At 38.8% G+C, this 12,667-nt stretch overlaps 1 protein-coding gene across 1 annotated transcript in view; it reads left to right on the forward strand.

The window, feature by feature from the left end:
* The window catches only part of LOC105050650 (E3 ubiquitin-protein ligase UPL1), a 29,172-nt gene that overhangs the window by 14,634 nt on the left and 1,871 nt on the right, over window positions 1-12,667 (forward strand). Inside the window, 10 exon segments of the mRNA XM_010930749.4 lie at window positions 3-3,445; window positions 3,519-3,821; window positions 4,540-4,738; window positions 4,855-5,144; window positions 5,230-5,501; window positions 8,365-9,469; window positions 9,574-9,720; window positions 9,795-9,875; window positions 10,095-10,320; window positions 10,404-10,543. Coding sequence (XP_010929051.2) covers window positions 3-3,445; window positions 3,519-3,821; window positions 4,540-4,738; window positions 4,855-5,144; window positions 5,230-5,501; window positions 8,365-9,469; window positions 9,574-9,720; window positions 9,795-9,875; window positions 10,095-10,320; window positions 10,404-10,543 — 6,206 coding nt within the window.

The following is a 12,667-nucleotide window of genomic DNA, read 5'->3' on the forward strand; positions in this document are numbered from 1 at the left end:
ACAGTTAGCATCTGTTATTGTTCGGCACCTCATCGAAGATCCTCAAACTTTACAAACTGCTATGGAATTGGAAATCAGGCAGACCCTTACTGGCACTCTTAGCCGACATGCTGGCCGTCTTTCACCTCGCATATTTTTGACATCCATGGCGCCTGTCATATCTAGAGATCCTGAGATCTTTATGAGAGCCGCAGCTGCAGTTTGCCAGTTGGAGTCATCAGGAGGGAGGATGAACATAGTCTTGTTGAAGGAAAAAGAAAAAGATAGGGACAAAATGAAAGCTTGTGGCATTGAAACTGGGGTCCCTTCTAATGAGCCTATTAAGATGCCTGAGAATAAACCTAATGATACCCCAGGCAAATGTTCTAGAAGCCATAAAAGAGTTCCTGCTAATCTTTCCCAGGTGATTGATCAACTTTTGGAGATTGTTACGAGCTTTCCGTCAGCAAGGAAACTTGAAGAAAGTGCTAGTTCCATAACTCCTATGGAAGTTGATGAACCTGCTATAAAAGAAAAGGGTAAATCAAAAGTTGATGAGACAAAGAAGATGGATGATGATAGCCTCTCTGAAAGATCTGCATGGCTGGCGAAGTTGACATTTGTTCTGAAGTTGATGAGCGACATACTTCTTATGTATGTTCATGCAGCAAGCATAATCTTGAGACGTGATGTGGAGACTTGCCAGGTACGGGGATCTGTGCTAACAGGTGGCCCTGGAAATGGTGGAATAGTGCATCATATTTTGCATCAGGTACTTCCGTTGTCTTCTGAGAGAACTGCTGAAACCTCAGATGAATGGAAAGATAAATTGTCTGAAAAAGCATCTTTGTTCTTGGTAGTGTTATGCGGCAGATCTACTGAGGGGCGCAGACGAGTTATTTCGGAAATTGTGAAAGCATTTTCTTATATTTTAGATTCAGAAGGCAACTCCTCTAAGAGCAGTTTGTTACCTGACAAGAAGGTTTTAGCTTTTGCTAATCTAGTAAATTCCATTTTGTCCAGAAATTTGTCATCCAGTAACTTGCCTGGTCCTGGATGCTCACCTGATTTTGCCAAGGCCATGATAGATGGAGGAATGGTGCAGTCACTTTCTGGTATCCTTCGAGTGATAGATTTGGACCACCCAGATGCTCCAAAGGTTGTAAACATGATACTCAAGGCATTAGAAAGTCTTACAAGAGCTGCCAATGCTAGTGATCAAGTGCTTAAACTGGATGGGCTTGGTAAGAAAAGATCTTCTGGAACACATGGTAGAACTGTAGATCAGACTACTTCTGAAGTTGATACTGCAAACCATGGTCCAAATGCAAACTTTCAGCATGAAGCTACTGTTACAGTACAACATGCAGAACAGCAGATTCATGAATCTCCTCAAAATGATAGGGGCCATGGGACAAATACGGAGCAGTCTATAGGGCAGGATATGCGAGTTGATGGGGAGGAAAACATTGCCACTAATGCTTCCGTTGGACACGTCTTGGAGTATATGCATGAGGACATGGATGAAGGTGGGACACTACCAAACACAAATGAGGTCGGAATGACTTTTCGTGTTGAACACCAGACAGACGATGATATGGGCAATGAAGATGATGAGGATGTAGGGGAGGATGGTGAGGATGATGATGAAGATGAGGAGGATGAGGAAGAGGATGAGGAGATAGCAGAAGAAGGAGCTGCATTAATGTCTTTAGCTGATACAGATGTGGAGGACCATGATGACAATGGTATGGGTGATGAATATAATGATGACATGCTTGATGAGGAAGATGATGGTTTCCCTGATAATCGTGTCATAGAGGTGAGGTGGAGGGATGGTTTATCTGGGTTAGATCACTTGCGAGTTTTAAGGGGACCTGGTGATGCAAGCAGTTTCAATGATATTGCTGCAGAGACCTTTCATGATGACATATCCCGTCTTCGTCGTCTATTGGGTATAGAACGCCGCCGTCAAAGTAGCAGGACTTTTCTTTCTCGGTCAAGGCTTGAGGGAAGTGCTTTCCAACATCCATTACTTGTGAGACCTTCACAATTAGGGGAGCCGGTTGCTTCAATGTGGTCTGCTAGTGGGAACTCGTCTAGAGACTTGGAAGCTTTATCATTTGGAGGTTTTGATGGAGCCCATTTCTACATGTTAGATGCTGGACTTCCATCCGAACATGCTGCTGCAACTGTGTTTGGTGACCGTTTGGTTGGTACTGCACCCCCTCCTTTAATTGATTTCTCACTCGGCATGGATTCTTTGAATATTGGTGGAAGAAGGGGAGCTGGTGATAGTCGGTGGACTGACGATGGTCTGCCTCAGGCAGGTAGCCATGCTTCTGCTATTGCACAGGCAGTAGAGGAACAATTTGTGTCTCAGTTGCGTGGGTTAATTTCTGTCGATGACCTTTCAGCTCAGAGACAGCCTGATCTCTCTGCAGGACAGGCTAACCAACAATCACCTCTATTAGATGCCAATGGGGATACAGCTGTGGCAGGTTATCTTCCCACTGAACCAAGTGAAGGACAGCATCGAGAATTAGAGACTAGTTCAGGGCATCAGCCAGGGAACTTGCCTGTTGAAGTTGATACAAGCCTTCCAAACCTGTCTCATGGAATAATTGATGCACAGTCAGTTGTTGGAGCAGAGGAGAGTCAAGGGACACCAGAAATAAGGCAAAGATTTCCTGATGATCTGAATGTTGCACGAAATGGCAGTGAGACCATGCTCTGTGGGGAAGGACCTGTGGAAGAAGTTGGCCCGACCACTGTGCCTTTAGATACTATTCCCGAAATGGATATAGCATCTGCTGACTTACAAAGTCTGGATCACCCTATGCTAGATGGTTCTGAAGCACCTGCCAATCCTCACAATTTGGAATTTCATAATGAAAGTAGAGAGGGACCCTCAGTTTTGAATAGCCATTCTAGTAGTCATGCCCTTATTTCTTCAGGCTCTGGCATGCCAGAGTTGAGTGATGCTCATGCTGGTTCAGCTCTTGCAAGTGCTGATATTGATATGAATGGAGCGGACACCATTGGGGATCAATTTGAGAGCCCTGTAACTGCTTCTAATGGAGATGAATTATCTGCCAGGCTAAATCCAACAGTTCCTCAAGAGGGTAATCAGGCTGATCAAGTCCATGTCAGCAATGAGGCTTCTAGCACAAATGCAATTGATCCAACATTTTTGGAGGCACTGCCAGAGGATCTCCGTGCTGAAGTGCTGGCTTCTCAGCAAATTTCCCAACCTCAATCTGCCCAAGCTGCAACATATGTCCCACCACCTGCAGAAGAAATAGATCCCGAATTTTTAGCTGCTCTTCCTCCAGATATCCAAGCTGAAGTTTTGGCTCAACAGCGAGCACAAAGAAGTATGCATTCTCAGCAAGCGGAGGGGCAACCGGTTGACATGGATAATGCTTCGATTATAGCTACTTTCCCTCCTGATCTACGTGAGGAGGTATGTCTTTGATAATTATTAATTTATATTTTCTGGTCAGAATCATGACCTTTTCTACCGTTCCCTACTGCAGGTACTCCTTACCTCATCTGAAGCAGTTTTATCCGCATTACCTTCAGCTTTACTTGCTGAGGCCCAAATGCTTAGAGATAGGTACCATCCTCGAAGCAGCTTCTTTGGAGGAAGCCATAGGCTTGGTGGTAGGAGGCTGGCAATTGACAGGCAGATAGTAATGGATAGAGGTGTGGGAGTTACTATAGGTCGAAGAGCAGTGTCTGCCACTGCAAACAGCTCGAAGATCAAAGAAATTGAGGGAATGCCTCTTTTGGATGCAAATGCTTTGAAAGCTCTCATTCGCCTTTTAAGATTAGCTCAGGTATTTTATTTATTCTACTAGAATTTCTTTGTGATTATATACCTATACATATTTTTGTATTGGTTTTGATGTGGTTCAGATCTCATTGCAGTTAGTTGAGACATGATTCTGAGAGTGACCTATGTCACTGTAGTCTAATTGCCTAGGTACCCTTAATAGGTAACTGTTTGGCTGCTTTGTTGGAACATCTGGTCGGTCCTCTTCACTTAGTTTATTAAATAGTAAAGCATTTTACTTACATTCTTATAACTCATATTTAGATTGGTTTTGCGTTGTTTGAAAAAAGAGGGGATTGAAAATTTGCAGTTTAACTACATACGAAGGTCTACTTCTGCAGAATCTCATTCGAATAATTCATTAAATTAAATAACTTTAAGAACATGTATAACTTTTGTCTGCTTTATGTCTTTACCAATAACTTCTTGTACTTGTACGATGTTGTTACTATATCCGATGTTTTCAAATCATGTACTATCTTGAAGAATCATATTGTGACCGGCTACAATTAATCCCTCATTGCAGTGTAGATTTAGATTAATACTTTTTCTTTCATTTATGAAATTTTTTCTTTCATTAATACTTTTGGGATATTTATATATGAGATTTACTTTCCTTTGACCTGCTGTAAGCAGGACAACAACAAACTACTTATGGTGGTAATTTCAGTGCTGGACTAATATGGCATTACTTTTTTTTTTGGCATTTATTTTGTTGGCAGCCCCTGGGCAAAGGCCTTCTCCAAAGACTTCTACTGAACCTATGTGCACATAGTATTACGCGTAATATTTTGGTTGGCCTTTTAGTAGATATGGTTAGACCTGAGGCTGATGGGCATAGTGGGTCAGCAAGCATGATCTCTCAGCGGCTTTATGGATGTCAGTGGAATATTGTCTATGGCCGACCTCAACCCTCAGATGGTATTTCCTCTGTTTCTTCTTTTACTTATCTCATTTTGTTGTCTTTTTTCTTTTTCTCTTTTGGGTGATCCTCTGTTATCTTTGTTTTGTGGCATTTCATTGTTGTTATTTTGTAGGCCTTCCACCTCTCGTGTCTCGTCGTGTTCTTGAAATTCTGACATACCTGGCAACAAATCACTCTTCTGTTGCAAACATTCTTTTTGACTTTGATAGTGCGTTGACCTCAGAATCATCAAACGTTAGCCATTCAGAAAACAAGAGGGAAAAAAGTAAAGAGAAAATCTTTGAGGCAAAGGCCTCATCAAGTGTTCCAGAAACATCACCCAAGGGTTCTATGCCTCTAATTATATTTTTGAAGCTTTTGAACAGACCGTTATTTCTGCGCAGCAATGCACATCTTGAGCAGGTACTCACAAGCTTATGATGGATTGCTGATGTATTTCTATTTGCATTTTACTTGCATATGCAACAGGATTTGGTCTGTTGTGCAGGTTATGTCTTTGATCCAAGTAGTAGTTAACAATGCTGTCTCAAAGATTGATTGCCCACCTCCCTCTGGACAAGCTGCAGATGGTTCTGCGATTCAAGACACACAAAAAGATTCTTCCACTTTAGAACAAAACCCCGATCTGGAGAAGAATCAAGGTTCTTGCCCGGCGGTGCCATCTTTGGGCAGGAATAACCCTGTGAGCCAATATGATCTTCTTTTACAGCTTCCTGACTCTGATTTACACAACCTGTGCACTATCCTTGCTCATGAAGGGTAAATATTTTGAACCAACATTTATCTAGAAATATATTTTGTTAAAAGCCACTTCTTTGATTTGCTGAGGTTCTGATCATGCTTGGAACTTCGATGTCAATTAAGTAGTGCAATCCCTGTACTGGCCAAATTTGCAATAATGAATTACCACTCCCGCTACATATACTGCTTCTTAAGCTAATGCTTTATGGTATATTTGTTGCCCTAGCAATTGAACAAACTGAGATAATGAACTCCCATGCTGTGAAATGTGTTTCTTTTGATTTGCCTCGTAGACACTCTGGAAGTGGTTAGGCACAGAGGATTCCCATTAAGTGGAGCCAGGTGTATTTATTTACAGCCTTCAAGTTTATCAGTATTGAAAGGGAAACACCATGGTGTTCATGTATCCATGCTTTACTGTTCACTTGCTGAAACAGAATATCCCATGCATTTACACATGCCGATGTAGTAACCATACATAACCACAACCAGTGGTGTTATCCCAACTGCTTTGAGTTGGTTTTATGCCTCTTGGACTTTTATTCTTATTATCAGTTTTCCTGTTGACCCAAACTTTTATAATTGTCATTTGGTTTGTTTTAACACTTTCCTTTCTGTTTGTTGAAGTGTTAGGCACAGAGGATTTGGTTTGTGTTAACACATTGGCTGTGAAATGTGCTTCTTTTGATTGCCTCTCTCTTAGGCACCCTGGAAATGGTTAGGCACAGAGGATGCCCATTAAGTAGAGATCGGAATATTTATGTACAGCCTTCAAGTATATCAGTATTGAAAGAGAAACACCATGTGTCATGTATCTTTGCTTTACTGTTCATATGCCAAAACAGAATACCACATGCATTTACACATGCCAATGTAGTAACTATGCATAACCACAACCAGTGGTGTTATCCCAACTGTTTGAGTTGGTTTTATGGACCCTCTTGGCCTTTTATTCTTATTACCAGGTTTCCTGTTGGTGCAAATTGGTAAAATTCTCATACTGTCATTTGGTTTGTTTCAACATTTTCCCTTCTATTTGTTGAAGTGGACGCATTTAAGCTCCTATAGACATTGAGGCATCACTCCTTTTTTCCCTTTTTCTTTTCCCTCATGTTCTTGGAATGTTTAGTCAAGACAACATTATATACTCAAATTACTTTTCAGCTATCATCTCTAATATTGTACCACCATAGAACGCACATCCATTAGCTAATTTGCTTTTGATAATTTGTTAATAGAACACTTCTGTGATCAGTAATTTCTTACATCCACAATACTTATTAAACATTGTAATCCTGATTTAAACAAGAATACTATGAATCTTGATTCTTATGAGAAATTAGAAGGTAATTCACCAACTAGCCGAGAAAGGGCCGTGCTTGACATACTTCTCTCCAAGGTCATCCATCTTTGCATGAATAGTTGATTGGAAAACTTCATTAAAAAGATAAAGAGGGTTAGTTCTGTGCTAAGAAGCAAAACACTTGGCCATTTTACTAGATGGGAAATTCTTTGGTGTAGAAAAAATGTACCGCCTCATCTGATTGGGCCACATAGCCACCACTTTCCAACACTCATTTAATGCCTATGGTTCCGCTTTTTCTTTGGAAATTTTGAATGATAAAAATGCCTCTCCTCTTTTGAAAAAATTATGACATCTTATAGTCACATTATGATATCCTGTGGTTAAATTATGACTTCCTGCACAGAATGTCATAATTTTTCTTTCAGAAGTCATAAAGAAGGAAAGACATTTTTGTCATTGAAAATTTTCGACGCTTTCCAACGTGCATTTAATTCATGCAGTTCTACTTTTTTGTTGAAATTTTGAATGATAAAAATGCTCATCTTTTGAAAAAATTATGACATCCCGTGGCCATATTATGACATTATGCGGTCAAATTATGACTTCTTGCACAGGATGTCATAATTTTTCTTCTAGAAGTCATAAAGAGGAGCATTTTTTATCATTGAAAATTTATGAAATTTTTAAATAAAAAAATACCCTTCTTATGACATCCTATGGTCAAATTGTTATTTCATGTGCAGCAAATCATAATTTGATTGCAGGATGTCATAATATATCCACAGGATGTCATAATTTTTTCAGAAGAGGGGGGACATTTTCATCATTCAAAAGTTTAAACGAAAATGTGAAATTGCAAGCATTAAATGTGCATTAGAAAGTGGTGGCTATATAGCCCAATCAAGAGGGGCGGTGCATTTTTTCTACACCGAGTGCGGTGTACAAAGAATTTCACTTTAGTAGATTGTTATTTTTTCTTCTTAAAATTTTGGCTGATCTTGAAGGTGGTGTATATTTTGCATATTTGTTAATCCCCAAGTATTGAAGGGTTATCGGCAATGTTGTAAATATTGGATTACAATAAAAAAAGTAAAGGGTTATCAAAATTCAAGAAATTGATCTTATCTGTCGTTTTGTTGAAAAATAGTAATATTAGACTAATCATATTTGTGAAAGAATTCCTAATCCTTTGATCTATTCAAGATTTTTTCCAATTTAGCTTATTTCTTCTCTCAAGTTCAGGTACTTAAAAATTGGAAACTAACTCACGTCATGTTTGAATAATTCACATGATTGACCTGCACCGCACCTTTTACTGTCTGGACTTTTCTGGCTAATGCATTTGATATTTATTCAGTTTTGTTCATATTAGTTCAGATCTCTGAAAGTTGTAATTGCGCATCTTATTTTTCCTGTTTGATGTGATGACTAGTTTGGAATCCTCATATTAGTGCAGGTCTTAGAAGCTGTATTTGCATATTGAAACTTTCGTATTTCATGTGGTGACTAGTTTTGAGTCCTCGCTGTGTCCTTTGAATTAGCCCCGGTGACTAATTTAATTTATGTATTAACCAGACTTTCAGATAAAGTATATTCACTTGCTGCTGAAGTAGTTAAAAAAATGGCATCTGTTGCTTCTCCCCATCGAAAATTCTTTGCAACTGAGCTAGCAGATTTAGCTCGTAATTTGAGTTCTTCTGCTGTTTCCGAGCTCATAACTTTGAGGAATACACAAATGCTGGGACTAAGTGCTGGTTCTATGGCTGGAGCTGCAGTCTTGCGTGTGCTACAAGCACTTGGTGCACTCACTTCAGTTGATGAGAAAAAGGGTGAAGATGTTGATGAGGAACATGAGGAACAATCTATACTAAGGAACCTAAATGCAGCTCTTGAGCCATTATGGCAAGAACTAAGTGACTGCATCAGCACTACCGAGGCAAAGCTAGGGCAGAGTTCAACTTTCTCTTCTCCTGTACATTTGCCAGATGCCGGTGATATTGGTGGCTCTTCCTCTCTCTCTCCACCTCTTCCTCCTGGCACACAGCAACTGTTGCCATTCATAGAAGCTTTTTTTGTTCTGTGCGAGAAGCTGCAGACAAACCAAACTGTTGCAATGCCAGATAACAATGGGACTGCAAGAGAAGTCATTGAATTTGCTAGTACTTCATTGTCACCATCCCTTAAGTGCGGTGGAACTGGCACTATAACATTTGCGAGGGTTGCAGAGAAGCATCGACGCCTTCTGAATGTTTTTATAAGGCAAAATCCAAGTTTGCTTGAAAAGTCATTGTCTATGATGTTAAAAGTACCGAGGCTGATTGATTTTGACAACAAGAGGGCATATTTTCGGTCACGTATTAGACAACAACATGACCAGCACCCTTCTGCTCCTCTGCGGATAAGTGTTCGCCGGGCATATGTCTTGGAGGATTCGTACAATCAGCTGCGATTGCGTCCCAGTCAAGACTTGAAAGGTCGGTTGACTGTACAATTTCAGGGAGAAGAGGGGATTGATGCAGGTGGGCTGACAAGGGAATGGTATCAAGTGCTCTCAAGGGTCATTTTTGACAAAGGAGCTTTGCTTTTCACTACTGTTGGGAATAATGCAACATTCCAGCCTAATCCAAATTCTGTTTACCAAACAGAGCATCTTTCCTATTTCAAGTTTGTGGGCCGTGTGGTAGTATAATATATTTCTTATTTCTTTATTGAATGTGATCATTCTCATTATGGTAGTTCTTTTTAAAATTCTTTATCATTTTATATTTTCAACAAATTCTGCAGGTTGCAAAAGCACTATTTGATGGTCAACTTTTGGATGTTTACTTTACTCGCTCATTTTACAAGCACATTCTTGGTGTGAAAGTGACTTATCACGACATAGAAGCTGTTGATCCTGATTATTACAAGAACTTGAAGTGGATGCTTGAGGTTGGTGTATAGTGTTTTGGTCTGCTGTCAGATTATGTTTAATAAACAAACTGATTTGTATTGAATTTTAACAGAATGATGTAAGTGATATCCCTGATTTGACATTTAGCATGGATGCCGATGAGGAAAAACACATCCTTTATGAGAAAAATCAGGTAAGCAAAATCCAATATCTGAATATGCTATATAGTTTAAGTTAATTTCTGCAGGACTAATTGGCAAGTTTTCTCTTAATTGTTGAAAATTAGTTGAATGCAAATCAAAGGCAGATTGCAAGGCTTCCAAAGTTGTTATCACCATTTGCCTTTGTAATTCATTTCTGATTAGTATGCATGCTTGTTCCAACTAACTGTTTTTCCCTTTGTGTGATGGAGGTTACTGACTATGAGCTTAAACCTGGAGGAAGGAATATCAGAGTTACAGAAGAAACAAAGCACGAGTATGTGGACCTTGTGGCCGAACACATATTGACTACAGCTATTCGTCCTCAGATTAATTCCTTTTTAGAGGGTTTCAATGAATTAGTTCCAAGGGAACTTATTTCAATATTTAATGACAAGGAGCTTGAGCTTCTAATTAGTGGACTTCCAGAAATCGATCGTGAGTGCTTTGGGCTTTTTTACTGTTATTAGCAGTCTTACCATTTACTTTTTCATCTTTATGATTCACCCTGGTGCCTGCAGTTGATGATTTGAAAGCCAACACAGAGTATACTGGCTACACAACTGCATCTCCTATTATCCAATGGTTCTGGGAAGTTGTTAAAGCATTTAACAAGGAGGATATGGCAAGACTGCTTCAATTTGTAACTGGAACATCCAAGGTAATTATGATGTGACAATAATGTTAACATTCATAAGGTTATTATGTGATAGATTTTGCTATTACTTTTTCAAGTTCAAGAATTGATGCTGGATGTTGCAAAAAACTTTGCTTAATGAGGTGAAGCTTGTGCATAGCTTTCATGTGATAATCATCAAGATTGATCCCTTTTAGGTTAACCTTTCATTCATGGTATTTTAGGATTGATAAGTAGGTTCTATAGAGAAGAAGACCAAGTTTGAAATTAATTCTTAGTATGGAACAAAAGAAACATGAACTTTCCCAAATAAAACAAGGAAACTCATGATTGGTATTTCAGTTGATAATCAGTCAGGTATAGTATTGTCATCCATTGAACTTAAAATTGGCTAGGGCATTCGTATCTGAGAAAGGCACATGCTTGTTCATGAAGAAAATAATTTAGCAAAGTTCGATCCATCAATCATCAAAGAAAAGGTGGCGGCTTGTCCCATGTTTTAGTGAATATTTGAGTAGATCAGTTACACTCTCAAAACATAGATGGAGCTAGAGTTTGGCTCAGAGGAATATTATAACTTGCTGTATCCATGCCTGTTACCATTTGGATGCTGGCATGCAACAACATGAAAAGATGAGCTCATGTAAATCATTTTTCCTTTGTAGGATATATATATTGGCTTCCTATGAGAAATAATCATGCTTACAACTATAGTATGAAACCTGTGTTATGCAGCAGGATTGTATAAAATACGAAGAAAATAACATAAAATTGATAGCATGTACTTCCCAATTATATCTCACTAAATATTTTTGACCTCAATTCTAAGAATAAGAGAAGAGGGAAGGGCGATGAGAAGTCCAAGAAGAAGAGATGGAGAGAGAAAAGTAGGTGGAGTCAGGATAGATTGGTGGTTCCTGAGGTCAGTTCATCTATCAGTGCATCGCATGGATCCCACTTCCACTTTACGACCATCTCCTCTCTTTTTAAAAAAGGACTTTGAAATGCGTTCCACAGGTTAGTCTAATCCCATGGAGTATTAATATCATGAAAATTTTTATCTTTATCTTTTTTTAAGAGCCTTATACTCAGTACAACCTACCCAGTTAGGCTTCATGTAAAGAAATAATGGCGTGGACCAGACGCTAATCTTTGTATGATCGCATAATTGTTAAAAAAAAAATGATCACACAACTTATAAAAAAAAGATGACAACATAATTTTTTTAAAAAAATTGTTTGAAAACAAAAAAAAAAAAGTGTGGGAATAATGCGCTAAGACGGAAATGGTGGAAAAAACCAATAAACAATCTTGTCTCTTTTTTTTTTCTTCGTTAGATTTGATGTTGTCTACCCAAATACTATCTATTGTACTCCTTTCACTCCGGCTACCCTTTCTTTCAGTCTATTCCCTGATCCATTTCCTTCTATTCCTCTTGACGATTTTAACATCCTGATGGGATGCAATTAGATGTGATGGAGCGATTTTTTTTTTGTGGTAAAAGTGATGGAGATGGGACGTGATGGGTGGAGTGATTTTTTTTTTTTTTTGGGGGGGGGGGTTTGTTTGACAAAGGGGAGTTTGGACGGATGTGATGGGTAAAAATGATGGAGATGGGACGTAATGGTGATGGATTTTTTTTTTTTTTGATTGTTTTTTTTTTTTTGGCTTTGACAAGGGGGAGTTTAGACTCCCAGAATTCCGACAAGTGTCACAAAAGGGGAACTCTGAACTCCCTTTCATATATAGAAAGATTTGAATTGTTAAATATTATTCTAGATCCATAAATTACTTTAACATGTGTATCCCTACAGTGGATGAGTTTTCACTGCAAATAACTAGCATTTATATTCAGCAAGTAATAAAAACTAAGCTATATGTAATGTTTTAAGGTTATGAAGTTGAAGGTGAGTGCTTGTAGAGACACCTACATGAATTGTTCTCAGAAAATAAAAATAAGGAAATTTTATAAAATGGATAAAAAGGAATAACATAAAAAATCAAATTGAATTAAAGGCGAACTTAAGCAATCCATGTGTCTATCTGGTGTCCTGCACTATTATGTAGCTTTTGCATGATTATATATTTACAAAGATGAAATGATTTGCCACATCAGAGCTTACAACTCCTGGAACTTGTGGCTCAGAA

Source organism: Elaeis guineensis, chromosome 8, assembly GCF_000442705.2.
Source record: "Elaeis guineensis isolate ETL-2024a chromosome 8, EG11, whole genome shotgun sequence".
Classification (NCBI taxonomy): domain Eukaryota; kingdom Viridiplantae; phylum Streptophyta; class Magnoliopsida; order Arecales; family Arecaceae; genus Elaeis; species Elaeis guineensis.